This window comes from Gasterosteus aculeatus, chromosome 3 (assembly GCF_964276395.1).
Source record: "Gasterosteus aculeatus chromosome 3, fGasAcu3.hap1.1, whole genome shotgun sequence".
Classification (NCBI taxonomy): Eukaryota; Metazoa; Chordata; class Actinopteri; order Perciformes; family Gasterosteidae; genus Gasterosteus; species Gasterosteus aculeatus.
In genome coordinates this window covers 8,682,390-8,703,813 of record NC_135690.1, presented here as the reverse complement: position 1 = coordinate 8,703,813, position 21,424 = coordinate 8,682,390, and the positions used below count along the sequence as shown (strand labels likewise).

The window sequence follows — 21,424 nt, the reverse complement described above, 5'->3', positions numbered from 1 at the left end:
TTAATGATTTTAATAAAGCACCCAAGAAGTCACTGTAGATGAGGCAAAGACATTTTGGTAGCAATTAAAAAAATGTTTTTATTAAAGAACTCATAAAAACAAGTTCAACAAAATCACTAAAACTCGGCTTAGCTAGTAAAAACAAACCCAGTGCATTGTCTCCCTGGTCTAACACTTCAGGGACGTGATGGGGGGGAGGGGGGAGGTAGTCTGGCACAAGGTAATTTCAGGATGGGAGGCACCCCCACCCCCTTTTAATGGGCTAGGGGAAACACTGCAGTTGGTTCAATACTGTGATTTTACTTTAATATTGAACAAGGTAAAACTGAACCATAAGATGGCAAACGGCAGGAGGTTCTCTCTCTCTCTCTCTGTGTCTCTCTCCAGCAGGGGAGCAGGACCGGGCCAAATGGGAATGAGGCCATGGCAGCAGGTGCCTGTTAGGCGATGCCACTTATTGGCTGTTTGCTTCTGGAGCGCTGCGGTCGAGGCCCCCACCGCACCAGGAGGAATCGAATGGTAGCGTCGGCGTTGTGAACAACCGTTGTTGCCTACAGAGCGGCCTCACAGAGCCACTGGCTGTGGTCTTGCTCGAAAATCTCTCACAACACAGTTGACACTTTGAATATTCTAACAAACAGACCCGCCGCCGCCGCCTCTCTCCTAATCCAAGTGCGGCATGTGGTTGTCAGCTCTACAGCGGCGAGGAAAGGAAATGTTTTGGCACGCCTCCGCAATGGAGGAACATCCTTATTGCATCGCTGCAAGAGTTCTGCTGAAGATCTTTACCAATCGGGATGGAAAAGGGACAACGTCCACAACACTCACAGCTCTGTTCCATCATGCCAGCTCACAGACAGAACTTAAAAGCTTTATTTCATTTGGCACTCCGTGACATGTTTGTGTGCGTGTGTGTGTGTAAGTGGTTATAGTGGCGACCGGTTCACATGTCTCTCGGACGCCGCCCCACATTCGTTTGTGGCATTTCGATGTCTCTGTGGCGCTGAGGGACGCCCGGTCGGAGGAAGTATTGGTTTGAAGGAGAGGAGAGTAATGGCCAGTCGTTGGTGGAAAGCCTCCGTGCGCAAGTCTGTTGCCGTTGACAAGCATTTCATCCCTTCACGCACGCGGACGCACTCCTCCAGCAGCGAGACGGAGGACGAATGCAGTTTTTCTACCCCATTACTCCGCTTGCACATTCCATTCACAACTTTTATCTTCCCTCAAGGAGGAATTCATTTGGCGTCACAAATTTCATCTCCATCAGGAAGTCATGCGATGGCTGGTTAGTGACAGAGCTGCAAAGGCTGCGCTGCTTTGTGGCACCTAAATTGGGTTTGTTCACCAGCACAAAACCTAAAAAATCCTTTCTAATCAGCAGTGTCCTCAGGTCAATTATCATGTAAGTCGTCTTTTTTATTTTATATTGGCTTTCCTAAACACCATCTACCAAACGGTGAATGGTGTGAAATGTATGTTTTGTGTCTCCGGGATCTCAGTGTCGTTGCAGAGAAATGCTGCAGTTGAGAGATAATGAGCCCTCAGCAGACGACATCACACATGACGCGTCATGTGACCAATCCGGGCAGGTGATACCATGGCAGCACAAATACACAGGAGAAAATCGGATCATGGACCAGCACAGCGGTGTCTCTCCAGAAAAGCAATAAGTACCTCCCAAAGGAGCCGTAGATACTTTGCATCAACAAAGAATGAATGCAGGACTGAAGCACACGAGCCGGCGACGGTGAACGAGGCAGCGTTGTGCCTCGTGTACGTTGGCATTTCAAATGCCTCTTGTGGAAATGCAAAGGATGCTATTCATTCTATAAATCGCTTAAAGGACGTAACCATTTGTAGTGGATTTACGGAGACCACATCAGTGATGACATCCCCCTTTGCAGGCGGATTATACGTGTATGATCAATCGATGTGAAGTTATTAAAGCAGAGCACTCAAGGCGACTGTTATAACTCTCAAGGCGAGCTTATCAACAAGCCCGAAATCTGCTTAACACCACCCATCCTTGTCTCCTAACTGATCTGTGGGTTTCGCTTAACAACTGGGAAAAAACGGGAGGGTAAAAATGGCTGGCTTGTCTCATTAGGTGCAATCGAAATTTGTTGACGGGTCGGGATGATGACAATGACGTCCAGGAAGATGAAGGTGTTCTCTGTTGTCATGGAGCCTCATCCTGCTCCAGGAGAGGCTCACTAATTGGCTGAGTTGTCTGTGGATGACAAGACACACCACTTTCCTGCGTGTGCGTACTGCTCCATGGAATTTTAATCATTCATTTTATCGAGAAATGATGGTAAAGCAGATACATGTAGAGGAAGATAGACAGACGGACACACATATATATCTGGTAGATAGATGAACATTGGATGACACAGGCACAAATGTGGTTTCTATCTGAATTGCGGACTGGTCCTGCAGTTGTGTCACTTACACAGTGTCTCTGATATGTCAGAGCTGTGTAACAATTAGGTATGTACATGTAGGTGCATAACTATGTGGATCGGTATGTAAATGCAGTTCTCTCTCCCGCCAGGGTAAGAGTCTGTGCCAGCCTTAGATATGCTAATTGGGTCGTGAGTTGACAAGGACTCAACCATCAGCCTGCATAATGAGTCCACGCACAGAAGATCGGCTGCTTCGGAGGAGCAAGCAACAGGGGGAGCGAGGTCGCACAAGGCACCGCGTTTGGTGTTTGCGAGTCGTCGTTTCAGGCGGGTGAGCGTTGCGTGGGCGTCCACATGTGGAGATGCCACCCTCCAGCTGTCAGGTGAAAATATATCTGTAAATTGTGGGTTCTTTTAAAAGTCCCCCCTCCCCCCTACCTTAGCCATGTCTTAGCTGGATGACATTGCATTTTTGGCATCACCCCAATGGGGTATGAAAGAGGTTTATGAGCCTAAGGGTTTGAAAAATTGACTCAGCTTATGGAGGGTAGAGTAATCCTTCAAGTTAATACGAAGCATGAAAATTGTCGTAATCGAAGCTGTGAGGATTTCACCCAACAGTGTGACGCATGGCTGTCTTTTGAAGTAAATTTGGGACATATAGATTGCATACAAACAGCATATAGATTGTGGGCACATCTCCACTGACTCCTACTAACGTCATTCCCATCTCGGCTTTGTTTAGGAAATATAAATATTGCAAACAACATCCAGCTTTTTTTGCAATCATTTAGCTTCTGATTTCCAAACAATATCTTTAAGATTTGAAAGTATTATATATAAAATGTATAAATAAAATGCTTGAGTGAAAGTAACACCTCAAGAATTAGCTGGCATTTCATTAGAGATGAATTAAAGGTGTTGAAATATTGGTTATAGAATGATTGGCTGTATACAAATGTAATTCAAACCAACAATAATAATATGACCATATTCAAGGATGTTATGGTTTTGCACAAAGGAAATGTTAAGATTTACTGAAGCAGACTCTTCATCCCAGCAGCACTAACAGTGCCTTTCACTTCACTTCATGCCTATAAACACTTTCACTTGATTCCTTCTGTTCTAATCCCCTCCGATAATCTGCCCTATATGTACTTTTCTACCATTTTGGAAAATACAGTTCCTGCTTAGCGGCAGCCACTCCATCTGTTGCTGGGCTCACAGGCCCATGCGCCCATTACTGGATGCAACTTTCTAACTGCGATGGTCTGTTTGACCTCCGAGGCCCTTTAAGATGCGTGGGTGTATTTTCGAAGCAACATTGTTGGGCTGCAGCAGCTTTGCAATGACCTATACATGCAGAGATTGAGGTCGAAGGGAAACTTAATTTGGTTATTTTTACACATTAGGATTAGGGAGGGAGACGATTTCCGTCAAGCTTCTCTCACCAGCCCGTCCCTTTGTTCCTCAATCACAAATCCATGTTTTCTAGACTCTGAAATGGATTTGTTACGAACAAAAGCTTAAGCGGTCCAACAACTAAAATGGTCAAATATTGGTAGTGCTGCTGTGTGAGTCTATTGGTTTCTAGTGTGAAGGGCTGACGGCTCCTTCACTTCTTGGTTGGTAAATATGGCCAAAATGAAGAAAATCAAAGCTTTGAGTTCAAAAAATGGTACACTTACATTTCTGCAGAAATCGAGTGTGTTATGCTTCACACTCTCTAGCTGCAGGCCATCATTTAATTAAATATTGGCCTAAAGCAAAAAATCAAGCTTCCTGCCAGAGAAAGCCAGTGAGAGGACGTGGGTGGATACAATTGTTCAATTTTCTCATGATCTCAGGAAAGCTATTTTTATCACTGGGATGTCATTATTTCATGACATGAGGAAAATCATGCTGTTTTTTCTGAAGATCACATATTAAAGTTTGAAAGCAAACGTCCCACTGAAGACACAGAGGACATGTAAGAGAGATTTGAAAGCTCTGAAAAGAGAACGCGCACCCCATGATTCCTGAATATCCATCTATACACTGCCTTCAAATAAAGGAGACGAAAAATGCACAGCTCTTGCAAAGAAGAGAGACATTTTAAAACCTCCAGTTATATCAAATAATCCACATAAAGCGAAATAAAGTCTGTACTTACTTACCTCATTCTCTCCACTTTAACCAAGCGTTGGAAAGAGATAATGACTACAAATAATTCAATTACTAGGATTTTTTCCAACCATTAGAGTATTTCATATTTTGTTTGTTACATTTTTTTAAATAATAAAAGATTCTTAATTTTGTATTAATTAATTCAACTTTTACTTAAAGTAGAAAGTCTCTTTTTTGTTGGAAACCTGTAGAAGTATTACAAACAAATAACATTACCAACATACGGCTGAGAGTCAGCTAGTCATTTATTCATGTCCAGAGAAAACACACCTTGGTATGTCAACTTTATTATTCCTTTTAATTTCCTACTAGGATATTAGTTTCGGCGTTAGCTAATGATTAAGTGTGTAATTAGCCATTTCATATATCATTTAGTTTCATGAATAATAATGCAACGAGAGAGAATTGCAAATCTCAATTTCAGCACAGTTCAGAGTAATGTCTTGGAATGGAAATTTAAAAAAACGGTCAACCACCCCCAAATTAAAGCATTACAAGATTACATGTATGAAACAATAATGAAGTAATCAATTAGTTAGATAAAATAATTACCTATTAAACAAATATATATGTAGAATAATTGATGAATGAGATATGTCAGACGTATACTGCTTGATTATCAGACACACAGCGATGGCATTGATGGTCTTTCCTTCCGTACCTGCAAGTTTAGAGTAAGATTGCTTTTTGAGTGATTTTTGCTCTCAGAAGAGTAATGTGAAAATCCAGCAGCAATCCTGTTTTATAGCTTCAGACCAGTGATTTTACTCCTGCCTGGGAATCCTATTGCTGTTTGCCAATACTTTCCATGATAACATTGTTTGGATGTTTGCTTTATCAATATTTATTTTTTTAATTTCAGCATCCTGCTGCAGTAAGACTGAGATTTAGTTAAAGCACCCGTCTCCAGATGCATTGATATTCAGGGAATAGAATCGCAGTATTTGAGTGACAGTTGTGTTTCCTTGTAGGAGAGGAGCCTCAGATAGTTTATTTTCACTGCTAAAAATGTAACCGGGGCGGTGCAGCTCATGCCTGCAGTAAGCCGTGTTCCATCCCGTGCCTCTGATCCTCAACGTGTGTGTGTGTGTGTGTGTGTATTTTTGTGTGTTTAAAAGAGTGAGAAGGGACGTGTGAGAGAGTGTGTGCCAATCTCCCCCATGATGCTTTGCCATCTGCCATGTTTGTGTGTGTGTGTGTGTGTGTGTGTGTGTGTGTGTGTGTGTGTGTGTGTGTGTGTGTGTGTGTGTGTGTGTGTGTGCGTGCATGCATACATTTAGTGAGAGTTGTGTGTCTGCAGGTTACAGGGTCATAGGAGAAGTGAGGTAATATCCGACCCAGCCTCTCCTTGCGTCCGCTAGCAATCTACGGCCCCTACAACAAACTTTTCCTCTCCAATCTGGCTCACAAAGACGTGCATAATTTTACAAAAATAGAAGAAGGGTTTGCCATCATTTCTGACTCATTGGCGGAAATGTAGAAGAAGAATAAGAGGAAAAATCAGTCAAATCTTAAGCTTTGTGGTGCATTTTTTTCCCTTTTTGATTTTGGTTTTCCTTCCGCTGTGTTCCCCAAATATATAAATAAAAGTTTTCAGATCTTTTTTTCTTCTGTCAGGTCCCCCAAGCACCCTAACAGACACTTGCGGCAGTTTTAAAACTTAAAGACACACAAAGAACACGAGCATCCTATCCGGTGTGCCACCTCGCCGCCAGCGTGGTGCCACAGGAAACATAACTGGTTTTTCCATCGTAGCTCGTTGTCATGGAGACAGGCCTTATGAGACCATCTCAACCCACTTGTGGTGAAAGGCATTATGGGTAAAGAGGGAAGGGAGGAGGTGGGGGGTGTGCTGAGGTGAGAAAAACAAAACATGTCATCCTCCAAGGGACCCAGTGGAGCAGGATCAGGTTGGATGTCACCTAAACATTGTTATTTCATCAGCCTGATGGAGCACAATAACCGGTGCACATTACACCACCTGAGCCACGGTGTCATTATCAGCCCGTACCCCCATCAATCTATAAGTCTGGCTGACCATCTGTGTTGTCACGCTGAAAAGGCAATAAGACCAACGCCTGCCGCCTACTTTCTGGATGCGGGGGCCAGATGATCGTGGGGGGGGCACTTTGGGATGTAGAGGCTGTAGGTAGCTCTGAGTCATGACAACGTTCATGCTCACGAGGTCACGCCTTTTAATTCTCCTTCCTCCGTCGTCTATCTGCATCTCCCGTCCGAGGAGGAGCGTTGAAATACCATCAGCACAAACGCAAACGTGCCCAAACCGGCCGCGGCGCCCGTATCTCTCTCTTCGCTCTCCCCTCCGTCATTCACAGCTGCAGGACGCTCTGGGCCCTTTTTGTTTGAACTGTGTCAATGGACCAACAACAGCTGGAGCAGGCGGCCCGAGGGGGGCAGCTGGTGGGGAGGAAGAGGATTTGGGTACAAGCAGGGGTTAGAGTGTGTGTGGAAAGTGAAGATGAATGACAAGCGGCGTGGAGGAAATGGCGTTTAGACAGAAGAGGTTACCACACAAGGGAGCCGAGGAGGGGAGAGGAGAGGAGAGGAGGGGAGGGGAGAGGAGGGAAGGGGATGAGAGTAGATGGGAGAAGAGATTTTAGGAATATGGCGACTAATACACAAGGGTAAGATTAGGGATTACGTATGAGCGACTCTGTGGTCGAGATGGCTTTGTCAGCAGGTGACAGCAAATAGGGTTGGAGTGAGGTCACAGAGAGGCAGAAAGGCCCCCGAATACTCCACACAGGACAGAGGAAGCTGAGCTCCACGCCGAGCAGTCTTCCTAGTTAGATTAAAAGCGGCAAATCGAGTTTCTGTAAGAGGAGAATTTACTTAACATGCTGCCAATTGTGCTTGAATGAGCCCTGATCTGATTTTTCTTATCACATTGTTCAATTGAAAATGGGACGCTGAAAGCTTTTCTATTCACCGTCTATTACGGGGCGCTTGATAAGACGACAGGGCAAAGCGGTACAAAAAAACGAGCCCCTATCAGATAGACGGCCATGTTTTCAGATGAGCTATTTTTAGTGTGGCACCGGGCAGGCGCTGATGTTTTTGAGCAGGTCGTTAGCTCGATGAGTGGCTAACGACCTGGTCTCTCAAAGGAGACTTTGAATACGTAACTCGCAGATACAGCATTTCATGCAGTGAGGGTCGGCCCCGTATCTAATGCCACTCCGTTTCTGACCCCGTATTGGGGATGTCAGGGTGGAAATGCGCTCATGGGGGGTTGCACGTGTTTATGTGTTGATTACAATGTCGCCTGTGAATACACATTATGTGTCGCCTATAGAACACGTATGTTATCCGTTGATATTTGACAGGTTAACAAAGGCTCCCTCCTCATTTGGCTTGCTCACCTGCGGGGGGAGGGGAGCAGAGCTTGATGGGGCCGTGGAGTTATTGAATCCCAGACAGGGAGCTTCTTGAACACCTTGTCTGAAATATCAATACGCAGAGACTGAATGATGCTCAGACTTCCAGATGTGTGCAGCATTGCATGTGCGTGTTTTTGTGAGGAAAGAGACCAAATACTAACCCCCCTCCTCCCTGAGGCTAAGGATTAACAAGTGGAGCATTGTTGGAACATCTATTAAACCAGCCGTTTCTGATAAATTTAGTTCCATTGAATTTTGCTGCATCCCTGCCGCCCACTCGATTCCTCTCTGTTGAACTGTTTTCCGTTGTTGGTCTGATGTATTACTGCATTAACACTTTGCATGCCACCAGAACAGTAAAATACTGAACGCTAAAAAGGAATTAGGCCAAAGCTACACTTAAATGAAATTATTAAGACATCTGAGGACAAAAAAAAACCTCTCAATAATCTACCATTGGGGCTCATTTCACGGCACGCTAGAAAAGGATTCTTATTAATTCCGAGGCAGCGCCCAGAAAACCATTTTGGTCTGCTTCTTGTCTTAGTTGTTGAGCAGTTCCTCTATTGTTCCAGTATTAGTTCAGTCAGAGCCGGCCTGCTTGAGCTGTTAATCCCAAATCAAGTGCTCTGCCTGAATCAAAAGACCTAATCCTGCATTAGCATGAATTTGCCTTTAATATTATGGATGTTCTCGCTACATATGAAACATAGCATGTCTTCCCCTCTCCCCTTGCGCTGACATTTCAGCTGCCGCTCTAAAGGCACAGCGATGAATCAGAGGTGGGGGAGACGTGCCTTTCATTGGTTTCAGCTGACCTTCATGCTGTTGTTATTTGTGTATGTGCCTGCAGAGTGCCCACCCTTGTTGAGTGAAACACAACCGGTATCTTGGTCATCTCCAACCAACCCGCGGCGGTGCCATGCCTTTGTCCAGGAAAGGTGGAGTTTCAGTCCAATCGAGGAGGCCTGGCCGGGGGCTCCGCCTTCGCCCCCCTCCGCTGGGTCTGCTGCTGCCCTTGATTATGCTGTTAAGCGGCCCTCTGAGCAATGTGTGTGGAGCACCAGGTATGACTATATAATATCTATCTATCAATCTATCAATCTATCCACTATACGTCTGTATGTCTGTCTTGCAGTCTGTCTGGCTAATTAGCAAGCTAGTTGTGTTGATATTTTACCTTGCTACCAATAAACTACCTTTCTTTCAGTGTATTTCCTGTTGTATCATATCTGAATGGGAGCTGGTATGGTGTCATCAGCAAATGCAATGAATGAATGTGTGAAAATATGTGGCCGCTAGTTCATCAGCTCTGGACGGTGGAGTTGCTAATATCTTTGATAAGCCTGTGCGTCGCATGAGCATGTTCCTCATCATTTCGCTGATTACAACATTTTCACAGATAACCTGCCTCGGTAGTCCACACGCACACGCATACATACATGATGCTCAGACACACCTGCCACTGCTCCGAAAGTAAAAGAATGTGGGCTAAAGATGGAGATAGCACTTTTTGCAGTTAGCGATGGTGATTGTCTAATCTATATTTTATTTTCTATATGAGCAAGCAATCTGAGGTCACGAGCTTTAAGAAGACTGATATAGGAAATATTTTTATAGTCAGTGAAGAAGTAGAATTACACAACAAAAATCTTTCAGTCGAATGTCTTTGCCTTTGGACCACCTACGGTGTATCTGTGCAGAGGGGATAGTGTTGGAAAAAAGATCCATTTCTTGTATCTCCCTATAGTCTCAATAAAGAAAAATAATTTTTTATTGCATTAGAAATTATTTTTGCAGAGCTAATAAATGAGAGATTATACCTGTAATAAGGTTTAAAACTCAAGCCGCTGCAAAGAATGTGCGTTTTTGCAAGAACCACTTAACGTGTTTTTTTGGAAACTCATATGTTCCTTAACATGAATATTGTTATTATTGAGGTTATTATTTGCACTTTTTTATGCAAACCTTTAATGTATTCTCTACAGTTTTGCCTGCAAAGTTCACATTTTTATGATTTTGAACAACGAAAGTGAACATCTTAGTTCACAGGTGTACTATAATATACATTGTTAGGCAGTTTGAACCCACACAGAAGGAGGAAAATGACCCAAATGTATCATAAAGTTTTGTATTTTTGAATAGTTGTTTCTATCCAATAAGGTGAGATCCTTGTCTTCATTAACTTGATGGCTCAAATTAAATCTTTCCCCTTTGTGAAGATTAATGAATTCATTGCAGTTATGATACTTTTTCCAAAACTGTCTTTTGCAAAACTTTTTCCCCCCACATAAAATGATTCATATTTAACTTTCAGACACAAACAATGTCAAAATCATGCAAATATAGTTATGAATAATTCCTTTTTTTATGTGTAAACACGAACGTCCCAGTTTACTCCAACTGTCGTCATCATCTTTTGTTCACATAATTTCTTTTGTTGGACACATTTGGCTGTGAAACGCAAACAGATTTGACAGCAAGTACGAACAAGAAGGTGCATTATTGAAAGAAATGTAAAGGTTTGTCAAAGCAAAGCTGGTTTATCAGAAGTAATGTTTCTACGAGGCACCAATTAAACATTTCAAATGGAATTACACTTTTTTTCTCAAATACCATTTTTTTTAACGACAAATTAAACTTGAAACAAATCATTTTCTACGTAAATGGAATGCTAACTGCACTATTGGACTATCTCTGCTGGTGGTTTCATGCTTCATTGTGTAAGTCAGTCAAATGAATATTGGTTACAAAGGTGTTCCATTAAAAAGGGCAGTGGTAGATCTGTGGTAGACCTCCTACTGCAACGGAGAGAAATCTGCTATTAGAGACAAAAGCTCCCCTGTTAGTCTCACATTTCCAATGCAGCTTTATGTAAACGGCAAATTCAAACAATTTTCTGTTCAATGTGAATCCATCCAGAGCCACAACCTTGCAGTGCTTTCCCCTGGCTTTGAGAAGAGGCTTAAGTGGTAACATTGCAATCCGTTTTGCGAGAGGATTGGTGTTGAAGTGCATTTAAGAGAACACAGTTCTGGACTCAACATAAAGCCACTGAAACCCATGTAGAAGCCGTAAGAAGGACATGAAATTAATTAATAATCCCACCGGCTGGAGAAGGCAGTTTTCAGCCATGACATTTTTGGGGGGATAGTTCCCATTCCGTCGTTGTTGGCAGGGGAAAATGGCAATTTGCGCAATTCTTTGTGCGCTTCTGCAAAGAGTCTAACAGGCAGGAAATGACCCGATCTTGAGTTCTAAAATGGTGAGCATGAATTGATCGTGATTGGCTATGCTGCGCCAGCGTTTTGCTTCTTCCTGTTGAAGATTGTGGCACACGCACAAAATGAAACCACTTCATTTCTGGCATTCAAAGTTTGTCTTTTAGAGGCAACACATTGGAGCGTGCATGGACAGGAGTAGTACTTTGTCACTGCGTTATTCCAGTAACTGTCGTGGCATTGCTGGTAACCTGGAAGGTGCTCAGAGTGGCTGTTAGCCAGGGAAGTGAGCAGGAAAAACGGAAACGCGCCAAAATAATCTGCTGGCGATTGATCGCTAAGCAGTTTTTTTTTGTCCCCGGTCCGTCTCGAGAGCAGAACTGAATCAACACGGCAGGACCTCACCCGCCCAGACACAGGGGGAGTGGGAGGAGAGATCCAGGTTGCTATGGTAAGGGTCATCCTGACTTCACCCTGATGGATGGCAGTGATTCTGCAGCTGAGGAGGAGTTAAGCTGGGCACCATGGCAACAGGCCACAGAAGGATAGCAGGGGATGGGTTCATGAAGTTGTTAGATTGATCTGACTCAGCCACTGTGAAAAATATACGTTCAGTACTGTTGGCTCAATATCACACTTAGAAATTGCTATTTTCTTGCAGGAGGTAACTGCTGCACCCTTATATCCCACATGAGATGCATCATAAAAAAAGAAAAAAATGTTCTCTTCAAATCCCCCGCTGAAGCAGAGCTGGGAATCGAAACAAAATGAATTGTAGTAGTTAAGATCATCAGAATTTACACGTGCGAGTGCAAATCCCCTTATATGAGTTAGGGTATGCAGGCACAGAATGGCACCTCTGATATTTATACATTTAAACCAATTACATGCTGTGAATGTGCAGCCAACACCTCTTCTACCTGGGAAACGCGTGCGTCTCGTGACAGCTTGTGCTGCATGCAGTTTGAGGATTTCCTGCCCTGAAGGAAGCAGAACGAGAGACGGAGGGAGAGATGGACAGACAGACCGAGAGAGAGAGATACGGGGAGAGAGATGTATTCCTCTGAAGCCCAACCCCATCTTTTATTTATGACCCACAGGAAGTCCTTCAGTGTGTCCTCTAGGTGATACCCAGGAAGTAAGCACAACACGCAGCCATCAGAACACGCGTCTGCCTGACCGGTCACTGACAGTGAAATGGGGCGTGGTCAACAGGGGGCCTTTGCAGGCTGTGGAGTCAGTTTGATGTTCTCTGGATGTTAGCGTATGAATATTCATGCTAGTGTGTGTGTGTGTGTTTTCTCTTCCTCTCTCTCTCTCTCTTTCTCTCTCTGCCTCTCAGCTCCTCCAACCTTCACCAAGATTCCAACGGACCAGATTGGAGTGTCAGGGGGTGTAGCATCATTTGTGTGCCAGGCCACTGGCAATCCCAAGCCTGTCGTCTACTGGAACAAGAAGGGCAAGAAGGTCAACTCCCAGCGCATCGAGGTGGTTGTCACAATGCACAATGGTCAACCCTTTCTGCAAATGCATAATCAATAGAAAGCAGTTTATGATAAAGACATGGCGATGTATACAATTACCATGTCTTGGGTATCCAGTATATTTCTAGATAGATACGGTGAATCGTTCAATGTTTGTTTGTGCAGGATCAGATATTGCTTTTGACGGGAATTGTCATTCTGTTTTGCAATTTTACAAGTTTCTCAGAAGGCCCAGTTCAAATGCATTTATGAAGTACAGTTTGATGAGAAGATTGACAGCACTCTCCAAGTGTTGACAGGTTTAGAAATGCATAGCGAACAGGAGCACCTTGTAGCTAACGGCCTCTGTTTAAGTAGAGACATGAGAGAGGTGCCAGTTTTTTGTCAGTTAATTCTCTTCAAGTGAATAAATAAGCACATTCAATATGTGTTTGGCTTCAAAATAACACAAATGAATAATGTAATCATTCAAGACCAAATTTATGGTAAAAAAAATGAATGCCCAAGGTGTCACATATAAATATGAAGCAGATTTCATATCAAAATGCACACATTCTACAATCACATTAGAGGACAGATCTTATGTTGATGAACGACTAGTGGTTAGAGATAATCCACCAGAGGAAGCCGCCCAGGTTGGTAAGTATCTACCTTGCTGCAGTGTCTTTTTGCAAGGCTCTGAGACCCTGACAGCTCCAGGACGAGAGCTGCGCCTGACCTGGTGGAGGGTAGGACCAGTACAAACAAATCAAAAGTCCTTCGAGGAAATCCATCAAATATCACACTATAATTGTTATTGCATTAACACAGTAAAAGAAAACTATGCAAAGTTACGTAACATTGCAGTCGCTGTTCTTCTTCTTATCGGTATCCGTCTGTTCGCTGTGCTGTGACTAACGCGTCTTCTCCTCTGCTTCTGTGGTCGTCCAGACTGTAGAGTTTGATGACGGTGCAGGTGCTGTGCTGAGAATCCAACCGCTCAGAGCACCTCGAGATGAGAATATCTATGAGTGTGTGGCACGCAACAGTGAAGGAGAGGTGTCTGTCACTGCGAAGCTGGCCATTATCAGAGGTGAGACCCCCCCCCCCTCAACGCGCCCCATCAAACCCCCACATTTCACCGTGCACACACCTGGTTACAACCGTTGTCTCCGGTTCCCTGAGCTGTCGGTCGTAGATGTGACAATAGAGCCATGCCGCACCCTCCACAGCAAACTGCAGTGCACTGTTCTTTTTATAGTCCCTCAGAGTGCGACAGAGCGTGATCCGGCCACAGGGAGGGCCGGCTAGCGTGCTAGCTAAAGGGTACTTCAACAACCCAATGGCCTGCCAGAATGAGGGTGTTGATCTGACGTGCGCGGCCTCCCTCGGAAGGGAGACGTAACCAATTTGGGGCTCAAAGTTGCAGCAGGTCGCAGCTCGTGGCGGCATGCCTGGGATCTGAGCCCTTGGCTTCCGCACAGCACAGCTGGAGAGGATGAAGTAATAGAGGGACGGCCGCTCGGGCTGGTACTACATGAACAGAAATCACGGGATTAGGCCCCCGGTTTGGCAGAAAACTCATTTCTGCGAGGGGGAAATTGAGGAAGAGAAAGCCGGAGGGAGGAGGAGGTCGAGGAGAGGTGAAAAGGAGGATGATGGAGGATGATGGAGGATGAGGGGGGGGGGGCAAGTTAAGTAACACTCACAGGATGGTGTGAAACAATAGAGATGAAATGGGGTGTCGGAGGAGTGGGGGTGGGGGAGGACGGGGGAGGGGGGGGTGAGGACTGTGCAGTTGGCAGGGCTGTGAGGTACGCAGAAGGCCGGTAGCCCAGGGAATAGACTCCTGTCCATCTGTTACGCAGCCCGTGGTCTTTGCACACACAGCCCCAACCTAAAGCGCATTACCACGTCGACTTCACCTCTGGGGCAAGCCGCTCGGCGTGCGGGACTCTTCCTGTTTGGCTTTTCTTTCACTGAGATCTGTGTCCCCTGTCTGTCCCCTCCGTGACAACTGAAAGTCTTTGATTCTTCCTTATCAGCTAATGAATACGTTAGCGGATTGTATAACAATGTTTGAACAATCGGTCAACCAGATTGAGAGATGTTTGTAGCCATAGTTTTCTTTTTCAGACAGCGTATACCGATGCACATGTGACTGGGCTTTAGGGGAATATTACCATCAATGCCACCCAGTTAATTACACCCAAGGAGACACTGCATTAGTGATTTTAATAAAGAACCGGTGAACAATTTTGAAAAAATATCTATCATAGAATAATTGATACGGTGATGAAAGATTACCTCAGTTTACATCGCTTCCAGCTTCATACAACAGTAGCCTTAACGTTTTTTGCCAGGAGTATTTTTTACCAATTAACAATACTAAAGTTTTCTGGAAATTTCCTCTCTGTCAAATTTGTATGACAAATGATTCTAATATAATTTTAATACCAATAAGCCATAGCAAGAATTGTTATGGAGGCGAAGGCAGTCAGTTGTGTGAGCAGAGTTGCACCAATTTCAGAATGCTTCATCATCAAAGAACCATAATTAGAAACGTATTTAAACCATTGAATCTATTTCTGATGTTTCTACAAAGCATAAACTTGAGGGTTCTCTGCTATTAGCCTGCTGTTAGCGGATTAGGCAATGCAAAAAGTAAAGTCATTTCTGGGGCTCTTTGTTACCAAGAAGCTCCTTGGGAGAAATGGTGGACTTTATGTAATTTCCTTTTGCCCTGTAAAAGGCTTGTGCCTTTGAGTTTTTAATGACAGATATTTCATGCTTTTTTCATGTTGCTTCCACTCCAGAATTCTATTCCTAACAAAAATACAAATTGGTGCTCGCCACTATTCGACAGTTTAAACCCGAAGCCATACAACCGTGCAATCCAATAAAATAATAAACCAATGTGCTGTATGATGTCATCAAAGAAGGCTCTCAGTGCACAAATGCTGTGCTTGGGCAAGTCTTTTTTCAACGGAGAAAAGGTTCAGCAACCACTGAGGGCAAAGAAAGGAAGCTTTCCATTACGGACCGAACCCACGAAAGGTCTTTTCATCCCCTGATGTGTTTCATGGCATCATTGTGTACAATGGTTGACCGATACTAAGAGCAACGTTGTGCAGTGTGGGGGGCCGGTGGTTTGCCACCGGATATGCACCACCGCTGTGTAGGCTGCCTAATGGATGGAGATGTGGTAGGTTATGGTCAGGAAGACTTTTGTGCCTTTAACAGCATCACTCTTGTAAATCCCATCACCTTCTCTTCTTCCTCCTTCCTCTTTTCACTGCATATATCTTCCTGTCGTTGACTAGCAGCCTTTTTTTGGCCCACAGCAAAGTCTGTTTCTAATTTCATCTCTCTTGTTTTATTCATTCTTTCATTTTCTCCACCATCTATTCTGGCTGACCCTCACTGTCTATCCGACTCTCTCTACTCCCCCACCGCCCCCACCCTTTGCATTTTGACGGTCCCCACCCCTCCAACCCACCCCATCCCTGTTCCGTCCAAACTGATCCTTTCTATGGACACTGCAGTTGTGTTGTTCTGCCTCGAGGGAATATCTGCAGCTCTGCATGTTTGAAAACCTCTGGTGGGCGAGAGATTCTCATCATTGCAGCTGTGTATCTGTGCGCATGCACATGGATTTCTTTGTTTATGGCCGTGCGTGCGCATATTTGTGTGTGTGTGTGTGTGCGTGCGGCTGGTTTGTAATCCTGATTATAGCCACCTCTCAGTGTCCCATTTTAGGAGAAAGGGAGGCAGGAGATGGGGGAGGAAGTGGGCGAGAGAGAAAAGTGGGAGGAGAGACGTTCTGCCACCACGGCAACCACCCTTCATATGAACAACAAAGTCAGATCAGTGGTTCCCCCCCGGCGTCAGCTGCTTTGGCAGGCCGGCGGCTCAAGCAGCATTTTGGTCTGGAAACAACGGAGAGTATCAACTCTGCCTGCAAGAGGATTACACTCCCTGAGTGGAGAACCGGCTCTTTCATCCGCCCAGTTTTCCTTACTCTTATTCCTTTTTTTTATGCAGTCTATTCTTCAAGTTTGCATGTAACGTGTTGTGTGTGTGTGTGTGTGTGAGATCGCCAGGTATCGCGTGTTTAGTCTCCGTCTGCTCGGGCCGGTTGGGGACATATGTGGGTATTCGGTGGGATTCATCTACAATACTAAATCCGATTCTGCATTGTAATGTGATCTATTATCATAAAGGGCCATTAGCATTTAAAGTGCTCCCCTTCAGCAGTCTATGGGTCAAAGCAATACACCCTTCTTAAGAGTGACAAGCCCCGGCTGGTTAATCCTTAATCAGGTTCCCTGAGATCATCTTTTTTGGGGGGGAGGCTTCTTTCATCCATGTGGTCATTGTTTTTCTCCGGGGAAGCTGGTGCGTCTGCATGTGAGAATCTTCGGGTGACTCAAGAAATACAGAGAGAGAACGGAAAGGAAAACCTGGATTCATGTTTGTTTGTTTGCATCAAATGCATTATGTGTTTGTGTCTGCGTGGGTTTCTGTGTGTCTGTATTTCCTAGTATTTGAGTTTTTGTGCGCTTGCACGTGCATGCATGAATCGCATATTTGCCCAGATTCGGTTGGCTTCAACAACTGTTTTCGGGCACTAGGCCTGATTGCCCTTCTGCAAACACAACCAAGCCAAAATGTGAGCTCTCAACCTCTTGATACACACAAATACACACAAACACAACGCTGCAGGGAACAATGTTTGCTGGTCTTTGCCAATGTTCCCCCAAAAGCTGTTGACACATTCAGTGTTTATACACACATGGCGCATTTTTCCATAGGCCGTCTTATCAATTTAACCAGGAGATGGAACACAGCGGCGCTTTTGTGCAGCAGTGTTTGCGTTTGATAAATGATTCATTTGGTGAAAAGTGTGATCAAGGCCATGTCCGCAGTATCTATTTCAAGCAGTCGCTGACTCATCCGGCCGCCTGGCTGAATACCTGTAGCCCCCTAATCTCCTCTCCGGTGAACTCTGCTTCAACGTCCACGTCCAACTATCATCCTGCTTGCTCGTATATATTTTCAGAACAGAGTGCGAGTCGTGAGCTGTGTGTTAGTTCCATTTTTCCGTTCATTCATCAGTGATCCATATTCAATTGACCCCCAGAGCTTCACCATCATTTCTAAATTTAATTAGTCATTTACATTCCATGGAATTTTCCACGCACACTGTGCATGTGTCTGTCCATCCGGTAATACAGTGTCATTGTTCTATTTGCTTCCATACCTCATACACAGTAAAATGGCACTAGATGTGGAGTTTATAAAACGATAATATATGCGCACATCCAATGTGTCTAAAAATATATAATATTTATTGAAAAAAAAACAGGATTAAACTATTATAAATTATTATATAATTATAAATTATGAATATGTTCTAGCCCCAAACAACAAACCGTAAAAATAATAATAGGATATTATTTCTTTACAAAATATTTCTACTCTTATTTCGGGGGTATCTAAAAAAGAATTTATCCATCATCTGTCCTTCTTTCTCTTGCGTCTCGCTAAGGATTCATTCCGAGGTTCACCTACTGTATACAGATAAAGACCTGACTGGGATACTGAACCCACCCGCCAACATGCACACGCCGTGGCGTGCTCTAATTAACAGCCAGGGAGTCCATGTAGTAGTAGCCAGAGGGGTGATAAAAAAGACCATCTGAACCCTCTCAGGAGAGAGGTGGGCTTGGGGGTGGTGGCAGGGTGGGGGGGTTGGAGGGGAGCAGATGTAGGTCTGGCATTCTCCTTGCCTCGGGGGAGCTCTCATCATGACCTCCCCATCGATCTACCCCCTTCTCCTTGCTTTCTCTTCCTGCATGTTTCATCAATGGCCCTACCGCTGGTGTCCATTCAGGTGGATCATTAGTATTGATCAGTCAGGGGATGAGGGTGAGGGATGGCATGGAGCGGGAAGGGGTGGGGAGGGGGGGGTCCTCTCCTTCCAATCGCGTCTCAGTTGGCTGATATCGAAACGTAGCTTGCTACAAGATCGCACCTCTAACCAAAGAATCCAGGCTCATCACCAGACTCTCGATCGCTCTCCTGGCTTTTTTCGCGGCACCCCTCCTCTCCATCCTCCTCGCCGCGGCGGCTTGACAATCCTATCTGCCGCGCTCGCTCCAAAGCCGATGACTGTGGAACGAGAGAAAGGGAGCGATAGATCCTATCTCCACTCAGCCTCTCATCCCCATCGCAGAGCATTTGGAGACAGATGGTGCACTTCTGTCATGTGGTTAGGTAGCAGGGGGCCCGGAGGAGGAGAGGAGCAGTTGATGTGGCCACAGTCTGTGTCTTGGACTGTTTGGCTCCGGATATGTCAGTGATGCCCGGCTTGAGCAAGCAAACTTTGTTTTTGGGGGTGGGGGAGGTGTGTGTGTGGGGGGGGGGTTGCTGTGCTTGACAATCAAGGGGCTCTTGCGAGTTTTGATTTATTAGCCGAGCAAATTGCCATCTTCGTAATTGCTTTGCCGCTGTAGGAAAGTGGAATATATAATTACAGGCCCAGGTACGGGGGAGGTGTCTGTGTGTGTTTGTGGTAGGGATAGAGTGGTTAAAAGGGTAAGGAGAGGAGGAAGCAGCAGTGCGGATGGATTCTTGATTACGTGTCTGGCCATCTGGACTGTTGTCACTGAGATGCTTAATCCCATTCACCACGGAAACTGTGCGTTAAGCAACTGCTTTTCTGCATGCACACACCTGGCTTTTCCTGGACATGTGTGGACGAGTCTGTACATTTCTCCACCCGTATTGCACAAATCTGTGAAGATGCTAATGAGAACATAGCAATAGAAACAAATATGTACACACACACACACACGCAGAGCCACAGGAAACGAACACACACACACACAAACATTTATCCACTGCCCCACAACATAATCAGACATATCCAGACGCTATGCAGACACATCCCAGACCGGCCTCTCTAATCGTTGGTACATTTTAACAATTACTGCTAACAGGTCCTTATTACCCCCAGTGCCCTGCCCCTCCTCTTGATCCCAAATTCTAATTGCTGCGGCTGTTTCTGAGCAGCTCTTTGCATAGTTATTAGACAGGAATCATTACCACCACACAACACACAGCCACACCATGGCAAACTCACAGTTCACTGCCACCAAACACCTGTGTTTCGAAAAGTGTCCTGTGTGTGTTTGTGTGTGTATTTCTGGCTGTGTTCATAGGTGTGTGCGTACGGCACTTAAGTAGCTCCTGCTGACTAGGCGGTGTGTTTATACATTCTGTAGAACCGGCCTGTCACACACACATGTACACACCGTAAAAGCTAGTTGTGGCTGTGCCGCCTCCTGGATCACCTGATCCGCATACGAGCCAACATGCGTCTTTGATGAGGAAGCGTAGTAGTAGGTAATCTGTCCTGGTCCCAATCGCTGCAGATGTTAAAGGAGGGGGTTGGTCAGTAGGTCTCACATCCCTGTGCATGTGTGTGAGCAAGTCTATTCACCTGGGAAGAAGGTGTGTAAGGATTCGATGCATGGCTGTGTTCACTCTGTCTCTGTGCAGGCAGATAAGTAACCCCAAAAATAAATGAGTATTGTCAAAAATGGTCCCGCAATGATGCAACTTGATGATGTTGGTGATCACTTTTACACCAACATTGAGATATAATTTTCAGTGAGATGATTGCAAATAATCACTGAATAAATTGGCACAAAAATGTCCGTTCCCCTCAAAATCCCTTAGCCTAACAATTTCATTGCGTCCAGTACGTTGGTTCTTGGCCAAATACCTGTAAATCTAATGACACCTCCAACAGCCACACCTGTACTCCCAATTCTTTGACCTTATTTCTTTCTGTTCATCCTTCCAGAGGACCTGTTGCCATTCGGCTTCCCCAGCATAGACATGGGTCCCCAGCTGAAGGTGGTGGAGCGGACGAGGACGGCCACCATGCTGTGCGCAGCCAGCGGCATCCCCGACCCGGAGATCTCCTGGTTCAAAGACTTCCTCCCCGTCGACCCCGTCAGTAACCAGGGTCGCATCAAACAGCTCCGATCAGGTGAGAGAGACAAGCGTTTATAGTCCGATAATTTCAATTGAAAATGAGTAAACAAGCGGTGCTTCTAAAGCTTCACTTGGGTATCGGGTGATATCCCTGTTGCTCTAAATGTGGTGATTATCGTGTTTTTGTTATCGTTGAGGGATTACATGCTCCACTTTGAGTTTTCAACATCCTTTGGGGGTGTAAAACCTTTTTAAAGCCAATTCTATAAAAAAGGCTAATGTGCATACTTTAAGCCTAATAAAATGCTGTTTTTATGAACATTGGGGGGGGTGAGGGTTACAAAAAGGTCACAATTTAAACGCACTAATCTCTCCATTGTCAGAAATTAAAAGTAAATGTATGGCAGCAAGCAATAAAGAAAAGTTCAGAAACAATTATAAAGTAAATCCGCTTTGAAATAAAAGCTTAATATAATAATCAATGTACCAAAAAAAAAAAAAAGATTATATTTTCTCACAATCAATAGTTACACACAGAAGAGTTTAACTATTACTCCTCTCGTCTTGTGACCCACTCTTAAATTGTGTGAAATGAGCTCAGCGCCGTCAAATCTGAATTTAAGATCCCTTAAATTGCCAGCGACAGTAATGGGCAAAAGAGGGAGGGAAGCGTTTTTGCTACTCCAAAAAAAGAGGAGGAGTGTGCCTGTGCAGACAGATCGAGGTAAGAATAGAGAACACCATCTCGTGCTTAGAAGCTC

The 21,424-nt window shown here is 44.7% G+C and overlaps 1 protein-coding gene across 13 annotated transcripts in view; it reads left to right on the top strand.

Moving 5' to 3' along the window:
- Positions 1-21,424, top strand: part of LOC120815358 (receptor-type tyrosine-protein phosphatase S) — a 57,965-nt gene that overhangs the window by 3,835 nt on the left and 32,706 nt on the right. For 7 of the 13 annotated variants that reach the window (XM_078099029.1, XM_040170278.2, XM_078099022.1 and 4 more), the window contains exons 2-5: positions 8,826-9,039; positions 12,536-12,681; positions 13,608-13,749; positions 20,530-20,718. In XM_078099029.1, coding sequence (XP_077955155.1) covers positions 8,895-9,039; positions 12,536-12,681; positions 13,608-13,749; positions 20,530-20,718 — 622 coding nt within the window. In that variant the 5' untranslated portion in view covers positions 8,826-8,894. Of the gene's footprint in view, positions 1-8,825; positions 9,040-12,535; positions 12,685-13,607; positions 13,750-20,529; positions 20,719-21,424 lie in introns of all 13 variants that reach the window. The other 6 variants (XM_078099028.1, XM_078099027.1, XM_078099021.1 and 3 more) reach the window with 1 other exon arrangement.